This window comes from Canis lupus, chromosome 29 (assembly GCF_003254725.2).
Source record: "Canis lupus dingo isolate Sandy chromosome 29, ASM325472v2, whole genome shotgun sequence".
NCBI classification, from domain to species: Eukaryota; Metazoa; Chordata; class Mammalia; order Carnivora; family Canidae; genus Canis; species Canis lupus.
In genome coordinates this window covers 33,010,841-33,029,654 of record NC_064271.1, presented here as the reverse complement: position 1 = coordinate 33,029,654, position 18,814 = coordinate 33,010,841, and the positions used below count along the sequence as shown (strand labels likewise).

Below are 18,814 nucleotides of genomic sequence, written 5' to 3'. Positions count from 1 at the left end.
GGTCCTATTGTCCTTATGGGGTCAGAAGGGGGATATGATTTACCAATTGTTTTATGTAAATGGTTGAAATTAAGACTCAATATCAGTGTGTTAAAAATCAAGTAGTGCATTAGAATGGAATGTATCTAGTAAAAACTCTTAATTAAACTGGGCTTTCAGTAACTCTTCCAATTCCTCCTGCCGGGTGTGGAGTGACTATATTTGTGGTTTTAGATGCAAGATGTAATTGGGGCAGCCACAGCCAATCAGAACAACTTCCGAATCAGCATGGATCATACCATTTCCTACATGAACACTTATTCCATTCCTAAGAATGTGCAGAATCGGGTTCGGACTTGGTATGAATATACATGGGACTCTCAAAGAATGCTAGGTAAGCAAGGCAAATTATCAATTGAATCCCTATAGCAGGTCCATATAATGAAAATCTTCTATAAGTTAGAAGCAGAGACTAATTGGAATTGAATAAAAAATTAGGAAACAACTAAATGATCCTTAGAACATTAATTTATTTAATACCATGATATTTTTTTTCTTAAATATCCAGACATAACTTACCAGTTATGCAAATCCTGGAAAAGCATCCACAGCTATTCCTGAGGAATAGCTATTGACAGCTGTTCCTGTTAAGTGAGGAAGAACAGCAAAAGGAGCAGTAACAGTTTCCCTCATTCTTTCTAACTGTAGATACTGCTCCAACTCCTTAGTTTAAGAGGGAACAAGGAACTATGTTTTTATAGAAAGGATTTTCATATTTAGAATCAATATTGGAATCAAAATAAGGATATAATGTGTCAATTATTTTTTTCTAAATGGATGTAAGAAAACATTAAAAATAATCAACTCTCAGAAAATTGTACCATACTAGAGACTAAGAATGGACGGGTTTCTTTATGGAATATTTTATCAGCCTGAAGGCCCATCATTTAATTCACATACAGAAAAATCTTTAATGTATTCACATTCTTCATTGAGTTAATAAGTAAGGAATGGCAATAATTTGAATTTACTCACACTTTTCTTTTTAGATTCCATTCCTAACTAAGCCATCTACCAACTATGTGCAATTCAACAAGTCACTTACAACCTCTCTGAGCTTCAGTTCTTTTTTTGTTTCTTCTTTCTGAAATTCAGGAATGAGATCACTTACCCTTAGTGTTCTCACGAGGGTCAAATAAGATAGTGACAGAGTTCGGTAAGCTTTCAAATGCCGCATGGTACTCATTATAATTTGTCAACCCCAGGATGTTAGGGCTGAAATCCACAGAATCCAAAGACAAAAATTAGATCCTTATTCCATCAAGGTCATTCACTAGCCATTGTCCAGTTGATTACTAAACTTTAGATCTGAAGTTTCAGTAAACAGTGTTCTAAAACTATTCGGAACTACTATCTCATCAATAGTTAAAATCCTTTTCTCCATAAAAGTGATAGTGTGATTGTGATACATATGTATGTCCAACAGAAGTAATAAAAATACAGAATTCAATGCAGCTATTTATAAAAAGAGTTGGCATTTTGTTTCCTTAATTTTTAAAATTTTTCTTACACTTTGGTGATTTTTTAAGTTAATTATTCTGCTTGTGGGTTCATGTTTGTCTTTGCAAAGATGAGTCTGATCTGCTCTGCACCCTGCCTGTCACCATGCAGTTAGCCCTCACTGTGGATGTGAACCTCAGCATCATCAGCAAAGTCGAGTTGTTCAAGGTGAGTGTTTTTACAATAAAAAGAAAAACACCATATCAGTTTCTCTGTAAAGCCTAAGCTCTTGCTGTATATGGCATTTATTGTTTTTATTGCCTTATGTTTTAACAAAATCGACAACATAGAATTTATGTGGAGTTAGAGTCAAATAAACTGTGGGTCTCTCTTCAGCAGATGACTTATTCTTTAGAAGCCATTCTCTCTAATTGGTGTCAGAAAATAGTTCTTCAGGCTCTTCTTGAATTAATTTAAATGTAATTAAGCTCTACAGTTTTATGTCTTTCCTACTATGCACGCCATTTCCCATTTGTGAATGTACCTTGGCAATGCATGACAAACCCAAATTAGCTCTGGATTGGCCTGACAATCAGAGAATTGTGCCTAAGCATGTCTTATATTACTAATGTTTTGGATTTAGAAGTTTTAGATGGCCAGATTCAAATTTAGAGGCTTTTTTTGTTAGAAAAAAATGCATAACAAAGAAATTTTTTACTTTTTGAATATTTTTTTTAAATTTTTTATTTATTTATGATAGTCACACACACAGAGAGAGAGAGAGAGAGGCAGAGACACAGGCAGAGGGAGAAGCAGGTTCCATGCACCGGGAGCCTGATGTGGGATTCGATCCTGGGTCTCCAGGATCGCGCCCTGGGCCAAAGGCAGGGGCCAAACCGCTGCGCCACCCAGGGATCCCTTGAATATTTTTATTTTTACCACCTTCATCTCTTCTTAATGCATTATACTGCATGTAAGTTTTTTCGTTAACATTTAATTTTGTATAGCATTCACTGATTCATCTATTTAATTATCTGTTCATTCTATTCATTCAATAGATATTTATTAAGTTCCTATTATGTTTCAGGCATCATTTTAGCCACTGGGGATACAACAATTAAAAACAAATACTTGCACACGCAGAGCTTAAATCCCAAAAGAGAGGGATAAAAAATAAGTATGTTTGGAGGTGATACTGCTATGAACAAAATTAGACATTAGGCTAAGGAGGATGTGAATAGTACTGGTCAAAAAAGGCTGCTCTAATGAAGTGCAACTGAGTGTTTAAGCAAAGGACTGTAAGATGCAAGGAAGTGAGCCATGAAGATATTGGGGAAGGGAAGGGAGGGCTGGGCAAAAGAGCGATATTACAGTAGGATAGACAAGATGAAGCACTGAGCCAGGAATATTCTAAAGAGGGTAGAATAGTTGAAGCAAAGGTAGAGTGATGGAAAGCAAGAATAGTCAGAGGACAGTAAAAGAAAGGGAGGCTGGGGCACCAGACTGGCTCAGTCATTTGAGCTTCTGACTCGATTTCAGCTCAGATCCTGATTGCAAAGTCTTGAGATCAAGCCCTGCATCAGGCTTGGTGCTCAGCAAGAGTTATCTTGTCCCTTTCCCTCCCCTTCTGTCCCTACTCTTGCTCACAAATGCTCACTCTCATACTCTCTCCCTCTCTCTCTAAAATAAATTTTAAAAAAGAAAGAAAGAAAGAAAGAAAGAAAGGGAGACTGGGACACCTGGGTGGCTCAGTTGGGTAAGTGTCAGACTCTTGATATCAGCTCATATGTCAATCTCAAGGTTGTGAGTTCAAGGCTGAGCATGGAGCCTATGAAGGAAAGAAAAAAAAAGAAAAAAAGAAAAGGAAAGGAAGAAAGAAAGAAGAAAGAAAGAAAGAAAGAAAGAAAGAAAGAAAGAAAGAAAGAAAGAAAGAAAGAAAGAAAAGAAAAGAAAGAAGAAAGGAAAGAAAAGAAAGGGAGGAAGGAAAAAAAAGAAAGAAAGAAGCTAGGCAGGGGGCAAACTAATGGAGGATCTTGGAAGCTGTAGGACAGACCCTGGATTGTACTGTGAGATGCAAAACACCAGTGAAGATCTTGAGCAGAAGTTGGCCTGTTTAAGATCAGTTTGAAGGGATCATACCTCCAATAGTGTGGAGAATAGACCGTGGAAGCGAATGTGAACAGCAGGGAGACCAAATAGTGGTTACTGCAACCATCCATAAAAGAGATGATCATAACCAGACTCAGAGTAATAGGAGCAAAGTTGTTAAGAAGTGGCCAAATATTGGATATATTTAAAGGAAGAGGCTAAAGTTTTTGTTGTTGATTGTGTGAAGGAAGAGAGAGAGAGAGGGAGAGAGAGAGAGACAGAGAGAAAGGAATCAAAGCTGACTCCCTGGATTTAAGCCTGAGGAACACGAAGAACAAAGATAACATTTGCAAAATAAGAAGTTTTAGAGTAAGTGTAGGGTGAGAGGGGTAAAAACAGACTCTGTTTTGGATATGTTCATTTGAGGTGAGAGTTAAACCTCCAGATTTAATGTCATGTAAGCAGTTTGATGAATAAATCTGAATTCAGGGGAGATGTCCAAGCTGGAGTAATAAATTTAGGTTTATTAACACATTGATGTATTTTAAGCCCTGGGACTGGATCCCCTAGGATGGAAGTGTAGACAGAAAAGAAATGTCATCCAGACAGAAAGATACACCTTGAAAATACATAATCAACACCATTGAGGACAAGATGAAAAAGCAGAAGCTATTTGAGAAAATGGTTAGGCGCAATCATTCCCAGTATTAGGTTCACCCCTGGTTCCATCTGATACTAGTGTTAGGTCAGTATCCTAGGACTCTTTCTTGATATATCCTGTTACAGATTTCCAACCACATTTTGATGAAGACATAAACCATGTGATTTTCAAATTGGCAGATGGCAAACAAAGTAAAAAGGAACAGTTTTAAAATGCGTTAGATTACAAAACTTAAAAATAACTGAATAAACAATAAGTAAAGTCAAGATTAATTTCAACAGCATAAAGCAAATTTCTAAACTTAGGTCTAAAATTGAAATATTACAAATACGAAAAGAGTCACAGTATTTTTAATAGCTGGATGTTTTTGATGACTTCAAACTCTATATGAATAAACAGTTATGTATTATAATGCCCTAATTTTAACATAATTTGGTTTTCTTGATTATTTCAAATACATCTGGATTAACATATCACATTGCAAATAATCAGTTTTAAGAACTTTTGCAAGGTAGGTAAGCGAAGCAGATAAGATAGGAGCTGAATAGTGGACCAAGGAAATAGTAAAAAGACAATCTTATAAATACAATTATTTTATGATAATACAAATCAAGTCAATGATTGCTTCTAGTGGGAAGTGGGAATTAAGATATTGACTAGGAAAAGGCATAAAGGGACCTCATGGGGTGATAGAAGGTTTTTGTTTTTTTTTTTTTGTCTTGCTAAGGAAATTACAGTGTATGCATTTGTCAAAATTGATACAACTTCTCTTAAAATATATATATTTTACTTCATATAAATTATTCTTCCACTTAGAAAAGAATGGCATCAAAAGAAAACATGTAGATGTTAAGGATATTTAGTTATGGGAAAAAATAAATTCAAGAGGAGCAGAAGTTCATATATTAAAGTTGGTTATATGGGCAAGGAATGAGACTTACTCTGTATTGTCCAGCAAGATAACATTCAACTATAAACCCCATTTGTGACCTGGAGACTCTCTACACAAGTAAAACCTCCTAGAGAACAAGGTTTGGTTCTAATAGTCTTGATACTCACTAGACACAGCACACTTTTAGACATAGGATAGCTGCTTAGGAAAGAAGGGAGGGAGAGGAGGAGAGGGGAGAGGAATGAAGGGTAGAGGAAAGTAGAGAGGGGAAGATACACTGGGGTCAACTCCTAGAGATTATATGAAAGTAGTCTTCTAATTGGAAAGTAATTCCTAATTTCTAGTGGGAGTCCCACTAGAAGCTTCGGTGAAGTAGAAGCATAATGGAATAGTGTACAGAGTTTTCTGATCTATCAGGGAGACTGGGAGAGAAATCCCACCGTTATTTAGCAGGTTCAACTAGATAAACGGTTTTCTTTTTTTTAAGATTTTTATTTATTTATTCATGAAAGAGAGGCAGAGACATAGAGAGGGGGAAGCAGGTTCCCCACAGGGAGCCTGATGCCGGACCAACCCCAGGACCCTGGGAATCATGACCTGAGCCAAAGGCAGATGCCCAACCACTTAGCCACCCAGACGCCCCAGATAAATGGTGTTCAAACTGCACATTGTAATCCATTAGGGGGTCATGAGTTCAATTAAGTAGGTCACAACCAGCACATAAAATAGAAGAGAAAGAAAAAAAATAAAATAAAATAAAATAAAATAAAATAAAATAAAATAAAATAGAAGAGAAAATATCAGAGTACACTTACAAGGGTAAGTGTACACTTACAAGGGTAGGTATCATATTATGAAAAGTTTGTTTCTATTATTTATTTTTATTTTTTTATTTTTTTTAATTTATTTTTTATTGGTGTTCAATTTACTAACATACAGAATAACCCCCAGTGCCCGTCACCCATTCACTCCCACCCCCCGCCCTCCTCCCCTTCTACCACCCCTAGTTCGTTTCCCAGAGTTAGCAGTCTTTACGTTCTGTCTCCCTTTCTGATATTTCCCACACATTTCTTCCCCCTTCCCTTATATTCCCTTTCACTATTATTTATATTCCCCAAATGAATGAGAACATATAATGTTTGTCCTTCTCCGACTGGCTTACTTCACTCAGCATAATACCCTCCAGTTCCATCCACGTTGAAGCAAATGGTGGGTATTTGTCATTTCTAATAGCTGAGTAATATTCCATTGTATACATAAACCACATCTTCTTTATCCATTCATCTTTCGTTGGACACCGAGGGTTTTATTTTTAAATGCACATATACATATTTATGTGTGTACTGAGCTCTGTAAATACCTGTGTTACTACAGGGCATGGTCAAAAAAAGTATGAAAACCACAAATCTAAATTATTTTCACAGTATTTTTTAAATGTTATAAAACTCTCTGCACCTTAATGACAGCTTAATTGAAAATAAAGAACAACAATTGGTTCTCTTAAAAAAAAAAAAAGGCTTTAAATTATATACCAATGATTTTATGGGATTATCTCTAATTTGGGAAGTTATCAGTTTTTAGCCTCAGTTTTTTCCTTTGTTTTTACATATATTTTTTAAAACCATAAAATCACCAACATCTGATTGAGGAAAAAGGTTAAATCTTCACATCTTGCTAATGTTGTTTATAAACTTAGATTCATTCTCTTCTCGCATGTCCATTAAAAATACATTTTCTTCCAGAAAGAACCCATTTCCCATTACATTAAAAAGTTATTTTTTTCTAAAGGTAAATGAAGTAGAAAATAAGTAGGTATGGAACCTTTCTAAATTTATTTTTGTGAAGGTAGTCTTGGTAGTTTATACATATTTATTATTTTTCTTAAGGAGAAAATAGGCCAAATAGTGATACTACACCCTTACCTCATAAATTATACACAATTAACTTTTGTGTTGCTTCTGAACCAGTTACATACATTCACAGAGTGTCACCTATGCACTCAGGCACAATGCAGGGAACATCTGAAGCATGTATGCCCAAAGGATGCTTAGGAGTCTACAGGGTGAGAAGGTGGAGGCTTCATGTGGGAAATTATAACATGTTCACAGAATGAGAAATTTTTTATGACCAGAGCATGGGGTGATAACCAAAGATAAATCTAGAAAGGTCAGTTGAAGCCAGGCTATGTAGTGTGGACCCAATTCTATAGGCAAAGGAAGCTGGAAAGGAGGAAACTCAAAGTGTACATTTCAGTTTTGCAAAGACAAGAAATGGAGCTACACTGAATAGACCAGAATATCCAATGGTAACAAAGAAGGATGAGTCAAGTGTCAAAAACCTCCATATCTTGAATTCTTCCTGAAAATGAATCTTCCATATCTTTAAAAGGCAGTCTGACAGGATGAGAGAGAGAAAGAGACAGAAAAAAAATAGAGAGATCTGGCACCAAGATTGGAGGCTGGTAGGCATACTTGTGTCTTCCTAATCTTCAGGATTAGGAGAAATAGAAAGTACTTAAAAAATCATTTAACTTACAAAGATTTATTTTTAAGATGCCCTAAAGAGGATTTTAGGTTTGTCTCCTAGGGCTTCAGGCAAAAATTTCACAAAGACTTTTCTCTATTTTGTAAATTTAAGAATGGATACAGATATAGTAAAGTTAGTTTGCAATGCAGGACCCGAGAATAATTCTATGCTAAATAGCCTTGCTTCAGTTTTTACAAAAGGCATATATCTGTTGCTATAATTTTGTACTATATTCAGATTTTTAAAAAACTGCAACTGTTCCCTATCAGTAAAAAACAAATAAGTCTTAAAAAAAAAAAAAATGTTGTGGGGGATGTCTGTGTGGCTCAGTCAGTGAGTGGCCAACTCTTAGTTTCAGCTAAGGTCATGATCTCATCGGTCATGAGATCAAGCCCCACATTGGGCCCTGTGCTCAGTAGGGAGTCAGCTTGAGATTCTCTCTCCCTCTCCTTCTGTCCCTCCCTCCACTCATGTGTGCACTCCTTCTCTAAAAAAAAATAAATAAATAATGAAGACATCTTAAAAAAAAAAATTTAAGGGTGCCTGGTGGCTCAGTTGGTTAAGCATCTGCCTTCGGCTCAGGTCAAGACCCTGGAGTCATGGACTCAAGCCCTGCACTGGGGTCCCTGCTCAGTGGGGAAGTCTGGTTCTCCCTTTCTGTCTACCCTTCCCCCTGCTCCCCCCACTCTTGCTCATTTCTCTCTCAAATAAATCAATATTTTTTAATTTAAAAATAAAAATAAATAAAAACATTAAAAGCACAATGTAATTTATTCCTTTCCTTTTAGTCTTGTGAAATTTGTTTATATATTAGTGGGACAGTGACTGTTGTAATGCTTTAGCAAAAGTAATATAATGCTGGAGTATCATAAATTATAATATGAACAATGTCCTACTGTCCTTAATCCTTTAATCCTAACACTGTCACCATAAACCTTGTTATACCTAATTCCTACATGGCCTCTACATTAGTCAGGAGACTCCAAAGAAATAGAAATAATAAGATATGCACATAGATAGATTTGTTTTAAGAAATTGGCTGATGTAATCATCGGGGCTAGCAAGTTCAAAACCTACAGGGCAAACCAGTAGGCCTGGAGACTCTGAGAAGAGTTCATGTTGCAGCTTAAGTCCAAAGGCAGTCTGGAAACATAATTCTCTCTTCCTCAGAGGACTTCAGGGTTTTTTGTCTTAAGGCCTTCGGCTGATTGGATAAGCCCACCCACATAATGGAATGTTTCCATGCTTTACTCAAGGTCTAGTAATTTAAATATTAACATCATCTAAAAATACCCTCACAGTAACATTTAGACTTATGTTTGACTAAATAAGAAGACTAAATAATACCTAGCAAAATTGACACAAAATTAACCATCACAGCCCCCAAGTACTGTCAGAGCTGATTGAAATATAATTAAGTCAAAGGTGAAACCAAGCTATTGCTAATGCCAAATTGGAAAATTGATACATGTGTCTCCTCAAAAATAATAATAGCTGCTGTTTATTATTATCCTTACTATGTATTACACTGTTTTATCTGCTTCAATACCTTCTCTCAATTAATTCTCACAGAAAACCTCTAACAGAAGTTTTATTAGTATCCTCATTTTACAGAAAGTGCAAACTACTTACTTGACTGAGGCCATAGATCTCCAAGCAATGGGACAGGGTTTGAGCACAGGTTCTTCTTACTCCACAGTCTATGAATTTAACCACTCTATGATGCTATATTTCAATTCCCCACCAACCCTATATGGATGAATGATAAGATGCTGAGGAACCAGAGAAGTTTTCTAGGGTCACAAAACAAGGGTAGCTCAAGGCCATTCTTTATCAATTTTCACACAAATAGTATTAGCACATCAGTTTCACACCCAAAAACCTAAATTCACACAGGCTTTGCTACTCTCCTACTAAGAAAAAGATTCTGATGGTTCTTTTCTCTCTCAGTCAAAGCAAGTAGAATTAGAGTCATGGGATTTAACTAAAGTTTTGCTCCTATCAATTGTGATTAATTAGTAAGATTTGCTGCTTCTACATGGGGTTATCAGAGCTTCTAAAGAGCTTAGAGATGAATAGTCGTATTATAATATTTTACATTTTTTTCCACAAAAAAATGGCTCTCTTCCTTGCAGATTGCAGATTGTTACAGCCCAAACTCAAGTATTAAGCTAATAAGGAACAATTCATTTCTATAAGATTGGGCACTTTTTTCTACTTTCTGATGTTTTATTATTTTTATTTCAATTTTTAAATATCTTTTATCAAATCAAATGCTAGGGAAATCACATTTTGCCTCTACCACTAAATTACCAAAAATAGGAGAGAATGTAATAAAAGTTTTATTGTGCCACCTAGTGGTCAGAATTTAAATCTCATCCCTTAGAAATTGAAAAAGAGCTTAAGAATAGAAAATCAGGGATCCAGAGATGCCAAAATGAGATTGTAGGCACCACTAATCTGTCAAGCGAAGCACAGTGTTTCTCACTATTTGCTGTTCTAGTAAAAAATCAGAACAGATCCTGAATAGGACAACTCACTGGGATTCATGACTCATTGTGATTATGTGGCAAGTGAAGCCTGGGAAAGCTTTGACTTCAGTGGTAGGAAGATGCAGGGTGGGGTTGACAGATTATGTGAGCGACAGATCGAGTCAGGAATGGAATGGAAATGACATAATTATTTCTACCAATCACACATGGATCCCCCAGCAGTAACACCCTAATCAGATATGCCATCACATATTTTCTCTGAAAAGTTTCAAATCAAAGTGTTACAGTAAGACTTACTACATTTCATTTCTATTAACTTTATTTTTACCCTGGTGTTATAAGTAATAAGGTATTGTTGCTAGACTTTTTAAAGTATTTTGAACCATGAGTTTATGACCCAGATGAACTCCATTCAACTACACGCTCTGCACAGTATCTCTGTCTAAAGTACTAATTGGGCGTTCCAGATATGGCACCCATGTGGTCCCTGCTCTCCAATGCGTCCCATTAAGGCAAGGAAATTCTAAATTATAGTATCCTTGATTGTGTGGTGATTATGTGACTCAAAAAATATAAAGTGTTTATATCAATACCTGCCACATAGTAAATTCTGTTGTTATTATTACCATATTACTAACTGAAAAATAAAACTGATTCAATCACACAGGAGTTTCTACACTGGTAAAATCAGGTTCTTCATGTGGCCCTGCTTGAACTCACTTTCAAGATGAGGATTAGATTAATCCACAGGGTGTCATTAAACTTGTGACTTCCCTCCTTTGACTATGTGATATTGAAGCTCCTAGAAAATAGAATTATTGTCAGTTCTCTAGGAAAGCTTGATGGAGATGACTTTTACTAATGTTTGCAAATATTGAACATAGGGTTGGGTCTGACATCGCTTGGAACTCAATAAGAAATGACATAGTAACTTGCAAATCATTTATCACATCTCACTTTGCCACTCCCAACAGCTACTAAGTAACATGACTGGCATAGTCAATAGCATGGGCAACCGGATTCAGAATTCCCTGCTCTACACATATCACCCATCACTTGCTTAATCGGAATGGAGTTTAAGATGAGATAAAGCATTTCCTTTTAAAATAAATTTAAAAAATAAATAAGGCTGAATTGGGAAAAACCATGAAGACTTATTGTTTAGACTTAAGAGAAACTTAAAGTCATGGTGAGTTATGTTACTGATAATATCTTAAGTTCTGTTTCAAAGAACTTAAGCAGGAATAAGACTAGAAATGGAGAAATCCTATAGGACTGAGAAGGTCCAAAAATAAATTTTACCAGCTCTTGATTTGTGTTCAGAGCTTGGCATTTTTTTAAAGACTTATTTATTTATTTATTTATTTATTTATTTATTTGAGAGAGCAGAGCAAGCAAGAGAAAACACAAGGGGGGGACAGGAGGCAGAGGGAGAGCCAGACTCCTCGCTGAGCAGGGAGACTGACTTGGGGCTTTACCCCAGGACTCCAGGATCATAACCCAAGCCAAAGGCAGATGCTTAACTGAACCACTCAAGTGCCCTCAGAGCCTGGCGTTTTTGAAAGAACATTCTGAGTACAGGAATTACCATCTAATCTATATGCTATGTTTTGAGTAAAATAAAAAAATACAGGGGCCCCTGGGTGCCTCTGTCAGCTGAGCAACGAACTCTTTACTTCAGTTCAGATCATGATCTCATGGGTTGTAGGATGGAACCTGCCATTCCACCCCCATCCCTCCACACCTTGTCAGGGTCCATGCTCAGCAGAGAGTCTGCTTGAGAGTCTCTCTTTCTTGCTCCCCTGGCTCACATGCTCTCTCTCTCTCTCCCAAATAAATAAAAATAATAATAATAAAATAAATAGATATATAAAAATAGAATTTTTCCTGACTCCATTCAAATCTCCAAAATCTTTATTCAAGTATGTAATACACATTTACATAGCACTAAATTTCCCATCATTGAAAATGGAATAATCTCTAACAACTTCATTTTACATATCAGCACATATTTATTTAGTGCCTAGCATGCCCCAAACAGTGGTGAGACATTGAAGGTACAGAAGTGAGTAATGCACAGATCTTGTGCTCAGTTGTTCAGAATGTAGATTTAAAAGACAACACACAAACTCTGGTGATTCCCTTTCCCTGGCATCTATTGCATGTGTGACCTTAGGGAAGTAGTCAGTAGACCTTCTGAGCTTCCATACCTCCTCTAAAAACCAGGAGTGATAACATATTAATCAGTGCCAAGCATCACAGGAAGGTTGAAATAATAAAACAGGTAAAGATAAGAAAATAATAAAATTTAATACAAATGTTATTAATATAATGTTAATGTTGATACTTAGGCACTCTCACTTTATATTAAAGACATTTATGAAATAATGACTGTGCTCTGACTTTCTGTAAATCAGAAAATTTCCAAATGGCCTCTATAAAGGAGATGGAGCTGCATTACAAAGAAAAAACACTAGCCCTGGTTTGTAATTCTTTTTAATCACACAATAAAGGAGCAAATTGTATCTCAAAAAATTAATCATTTTCAGGGATGGGGCAGAAATAATTGTTGTTAGACACATAAACTATAATAACAACTGCAAAATGCAAACTTTATTTACTAAGCCTAAGTAAGGATGAGAAGACATAGTTCTTTATCAGAGCTGCCCCAAGGCCAATGACACCTGTCCATAAAGCAGTTAGGGGACAGAATCACTTAATTGATAAAATTTAAACTAAATTTTCATTACATACAGCTGCTATGTTCCATTTACATAAATTGATACATATTTTATGCAAATATGTTAATAAAAATTCATATTTATAACAGTTCAGATGTTTTTCTCTGCAGAAATCCAAGCTATAAGCTAAAAGTTATTCATGTAAGCACTTGCACATTTCTACTGAGGAAAGCAATAATTGTTTGCTTATCTATTTTAGAGCCCATCTCCTAGCTTGGTCTAGCACTTTCATGGATTGAGTTTCCTTTATTAGTGCTTTCTGCCAGTGAACTAACCTGAAGGATAGAAGAGAAAAGATGAAATGTGTTCCTCCTCAAAGGGCATTCTTTTCCTACAAATGATCTTGGGATGTGTGTTTTACTTTATTTTGATTAAAATTAATAAAAGTCAAGCTGACATCTCATCAGTTCTTCACCCCAGTTCCATTCTCCCACCCTCTGCAGAGGTGGCCACTAAGATGATTTCAAGAGTATCCTTCCAGTCCTCATTTTTATTTTACTTTATACCTATGCAAACATCAATGACTATTTTGTGTAGTGTTTTCATAGCTAGAGTCATATTGAATATATTCTACAGCTTGCTTTGTGTGCAGCCCAATTTTTGTCAAGTTCAGTCATACAGAGAAAGATCTGATTTACTTACTTTAACCACTCTATGGTATTCCAGCCTGCAAATCTTCAATATTTTTATCTGTCCACAGATTGACATTATGTTGTTTCCAATTTTTTCAGTACTGAAAACAATACTGCCACACACATCTCTGTGCATTTATAGAACAAGAATTATGGGGGATCCCTGGGTGGCGCAGCGGTTTGGCGCCTGCCTTTGGCCCAGGGCGCGATCCTGGAGACCCGGGATCGAATCCCACGTCAGGCTCCCGGTGCATGGAGCCTGCTTCTCCCTCTGCCTGTGTCTCTGCCTCTCTCTCTCTCTGTGTGACTATCATAAATAAATAAAAAATTAAAAAAAAAAAAAGAACAAGAATTATGGTCATAAGAAAACATTTAAAATCATTAATAACTCCTATGAATACAATTTAATACAACTGGGAATTTTCATCAAAGTTCATTCCAATAGGAATTGTTCAAGAAATGAAAACTTTATTTAGGCCTACAAATTATAATTAGGTTTGTAAAAATTAATGCCAAAAAAAATCAAAATGCACAAGAAAAGTGGGGGGTTTTTTTAGATCTTCTGTTTCTGGGTTGCCTGGGTGGCTCAGCGGTTATAGCATCTGCCTTCGGCCCAGGGCATGATCCTGGGCTCCCAGGATCGAGTCCCACATCGGGCTCCCTGCATGGAGCCTGCTTCTCCCTCAGCCTGTGTCTCTGCCTCTCTCTCTGTGTGTCTCTCATGAATAAATAAATAAATAATTTTTAAAAAGATCTTCTGTTTCTGATCATTTAAAGTGTTATTCTTCTCCATGGTTATGAATGATTGAGAGCTAGCTTTATTATAATGATATTCCAAACATGTTTATGCTTAAGAACTTCCAAGTATATTTCTAGTACGTTTTCTCTAAAACATCAAGAACATGAACTTTCTTTAGTGGGGAAGATTCTAAGATGAACACAAAGTTTATTTGTGTTTTTTCTAAGAGTTCTGAGTGATCAGAATACCAGTTTCCAAACTGAAATTACTCTGAACTAATGACAGTTTTAACAGAAATCAGGCACATGATGGAGTGCCTGGGTGGCTCAGTCAATTAAACACCCCACTTTTGAGTTCAGCTAGAGTCATGATCTCAGGGTCATAAGATGGAGCCCTGCTTCAATCTCAGCATGGGAGTCTGCTTGCTCGCACCTACCCTCATTCTCTCTCTCTCTCTCAAATAAAATCTAAAAAAAAGAAAGAAATCAAACACATGAGCCATATATTTAGAGAATTTTTACTAAAAATAACCACAATTTTTAGAAAGAAATTAATGTTTATCATTTGCTTTAGTAAATATGGCAACCTATGACACATGGTAAAAATGAAACAAATATAAATAAAAATCACATGCCTTGCACAGAACAAATACATAACAAGGAAAGAAAAGGTAAATCTCCCTATACCTAAAAGGATCTTTCTATGTTTCTGCAAATACAAATCATTCTCATCTTCAACTGACTCGAATTGTGTTATCCACATGAGCAATTTCTTGATGCTCCCCCTCTCTCCTGTCCCCACTCTGAGGAAGTATTAACTACCCCTCCTCTCAAAAGTATTATGGATGTTTACCTGGAATGTCTTATGACATGATTCACTTCTGCCATCAATTACAGCCTGTTTACTTAAAACATCATCCCAACTAGCTTACTCTCTTTCATCTTTCATAGCTCCAAGGCCATGTACAAAGGCTTGCTCACAGCAGCTTTTCATCAATATTTGTTGGGCTGTATTAAGAAGGTATTTCTGTCAGCCTTGGCCTTTTTTTTCTATCCTGGATAACCAAAAGCTGTACTTTCTCACATAAATTTTTTAAATTCTAACTTCAATTTCATTTGAATGCTCCTCACCAATGGCTATGTGAAGATACTTCAATCATAAATTATTAACTTTCCTTATCAGTCAAGCAACCCTGAAGTCTAAATTTCAGATGGATCTAGGTCAAGTGTTTGTTAACTGAAATCATTTTGAAAAACTGGTGATTGCTGAAAGAATGATTATCCAATCCACAAATTGGGAGCACGCCCTTTGCATCTCCTCTGCCTTCCTCTGCTACTGACCATGATTAGTTTTCCACAAAATAATAATTCCCCTAAGGGGTAGGCAGGACCAACCACAAAAGGAAAGCAGCTACATGTGAGCAGCTCTGAGAGAAAAATAAACATATTTGGTGAAAGCAAAATATGCAAAACCACTATGTAAAGTGACATTTTTGAAGCATCTATCAATTTTTCTTTAGCCTTTCATATACACAAATTATAATTCTTTTTTTAGATAAAATATAATTCTTTAGGCACAACACAAATATATGCATATATTCTAATAAATCAGATGTGTCTCTTACACTATTAAAGTGGATATGAACATCATTCACTCAACAGATGTTGCTTTTGTATCTATTATGTACAGTTACACTGCCTTTAAGAAGATAATAAATAGGGACGCCTGAGTGGCTTAGTGGTTGAGCGCCTGCCTTTGGCTCAGGGTGTGATCCTGGATTCCTGGGGTCGAATCCCACATCGGGCTCCTTGCATGGAGGGAGCCTGCTTCTCCCTTTGCCTGTGTCTCTGCCTCTCTCTCTCTGTCTCTCATGAATAAATAAACAAAATATTTAGAAAAAAAAGAAGATAATAAATAAGTTGGTGAAGAAAAACATACAAGCTTAGAAAGTTAAATAATATTTAACAATAGTATGAAAGAAGTTATAAAAAAGAAAATATTCAGATTTTTATTTTGATGTAGGTCAGTCTTAATACTAATAATCAATTTATTATCACTATGATATTACCATAATCATTAATAGCTATCATTAAGCATTATGTTAAGTTTTACATAAGTAAAATTTTACTGTTCTTAAATATACCCTTTTTACTCCCATTTAACAGACTAGAAAAGATTACTATGGAATCTTTAATCTGTAGTAGAAACAAGATTAAAACCCAAATCTGTTTGACCAGGATCCAAAGTCTTGCATTCACACTGTAGGTATTTTTTTTTTCTAAATTTTGGGTCAAAACAAGTCCATATCCATTGGCAATTAATTAATATTTTAGTGTTAATACAGACAACTTTTATTACTCTCTATTTTCATGTCATTTTAAAATTGTTTGGAATGTTGTCTTTGTAGCTGTATCTGTAAGAACTATTTTTCTCTTTGTTATTTTTTTCTTTAGGGTTGTGATACACAGATGATTTATGACATGCTGCTAAGATTGAAATCCACTGTTTATTTGCCTGGTGACTTTGTCTGCAAAAAGGTGAGTGCATGCTATCTTTCGAATGCACAACCAGTGCATAAGTACATTTAAGGAGTTCAGACATAGGTCAAGAGCATAGTTTAAACAGAATTTCCGTGATGAATTCCATAATATAGAAATAATTATACAGTTTTATAAAAGAGTAATGTATTCTCAAAGTTCAAAATGGAACAAGACAATATGGATTTCATTACTTGTAGGATATAAGTGTGGGTAGTCTGAAAAGTTGTACTGTATAAATGTAAATCATCAATCATTACACACCATTAATGCCAAATATTTAAAGTGGAGAAAAAAGAGAAGTGAAAGGTGGTTCTGCCCTTTTTATGTCTTCAGCAAGCTATCAGTTACCTCCACTTAGCTCTCCCAATTAGTGGATAATTAATGCCACATTCTTTCCAATTTTAATGCGATGTTTATGATTACAAAAGTGATACATGATTGTTATTTTCTAAATGGAAAACACATAAAAGCATACAGACAGAAATTCCACCACCCAGAAATAACCACTATTCATACACTCCAGTCTATCTTTTTATACTGATTGATGGATAAAGCTTATTTTATAAAATTGACATCATACTATATTACATTTGATGACAATAGCATTTATTTAGACTTGGGTGTTGAGAAACGGGGAGGTTGTCGGGCTGTCAGCCATGACCTTTATAAAATATAAAGAGAAATATTTCTTTAGTAATAAAGTGGAGAGGACAACATCTTACATGAAGACTTAGAGCCTTGAGGCAGGACAGAGGTTGGCATATTCACAGAACGGAAGCAAGTGATCAACTGGGATGATGGTGTAAAAAAAGTCAAGAGTATAAGGTACTTCAAGGCATCTGGGTAGGCACAGGTAGAAATCAGTCTAGTCTGTGAGAGAGGATAGAACTAGAGGTAAATCTTGGGAACTGACATTTGGAAACCAACTTCATTAGAAGCTCAAGAAAGGTAAAAGAAGAGAGCCAAGACCTATAACTTTGGAAAATACCACTCTTTATGGAGGAGGTCAAAGAAGAATCAGAGGAGGAACTATCAGAGGTAAATGAGGAAAAATGGAGGAGAGATTGTGATATAACAGAAACTAAGAATATGCAATCCCATACAAATTAGTCCAAGTTAAAAGTATGCAGGTAGGGTGATATGAAATCATTTTCATTGAAATGAGAAATACAAACCACAGCTCAGATTAAGGAACCCTTTGGGGCAGTGGTACATTTGGAATGACATGGCCTTAATGCACCAAAATGGCCTTTCAATTTGTTCCAATAACAGCAGGGACTGGAAATTGAGATAACTCATAGAAACTTTAGCACCCATGCCACTAAGCAGTGCAAATTTGCTTAACAAAGTGTGAAATACAGAGTAGGATACAGCCTTCTCATTTCTAATTTCTTCCTCACATAAATCCAGACTCAATAATAAAAACAGATCAGTGAACACAAATGAGGGAAGAAAAGGAGTAAGTAGAGGAATAGCAGAAATGAGAAGACATGAGACTGACTACCTACCACATTTCTTTTCTTTTGTTTTTAAAAGAAGAGGATTTAATTCATTGTAGATCTTGACAGAGATGAAAAGTTGTTAAATTCAGCTTTGTTTTTGCTTATCATTTCCACAAATCACTGTAGGAAACAGGAAGGAAAAAACTCATTCTATTGGCAGTTGCCTTAATAATTGAAGAAATATCAATTGGGACTAAGGGACTAAGTTTGCTGACCTGCCTATTCTTCAAGATGAGTCCTAAACATACTGAATGGGTAGTTTGAGCTATTTGAAAGAGTATTTGGGAATTTTCCTAGAATTAACTGTAAGAATTAATCTGAGTGTCAGAATGCCTCTGCTAGCCTTGAATATATTCCTTCTACACAGGAACCCTGAAAATTTGAAGTACTCTCACTGGTTACCTCATTCTACATGAAGCTCTTGCATTTCTACACTTTCTCCAAATTAGTACATAAACCAACCACAAAAGCTTGGTTTGATCTTATTTTGCACATGCTGTCAGACCTTGTTCTCTGAGGAAT

The 18,814-nt window shown here is 35.8% G+C and overlaps 1 protein-coding gene across 11 annotated transcripts in view; it reads left to right on the top strand.

Moving 5' to 3' along the window:
• Window positions 1-18,814, top strand: part of CNGB3 (cyclic nucleotide gated channel subunit beta 3) — a 247,129-nt gene that overhangs the window by 193,338 nt on the left and 34,977 nt on the right. For all 11 annotated transcript variants that reach the window (XR_003130386.3, XR_004810395.2, XM_025433545.3 and 8 more), the window contains 3 exons: window positions 214-373; window positions 1,610-1,707; window positions 16,704-16,787. Coding sequence is in view for 9 of the 11 variants with exons in the window: in XM_025433545.3 (XP_025289330.1) it covers window positions 214-373; window positions 1,610-1,707; window positions 16,704-16,787 (342 nt within the window). In the remaining 2 variants the exon portion in view is untranslated. The remainder of the gene's footprint in view (window positions 1-213; window positions 374-1,609; window positions 1,708-16,703; window positions 16,788-18,814) is intronic.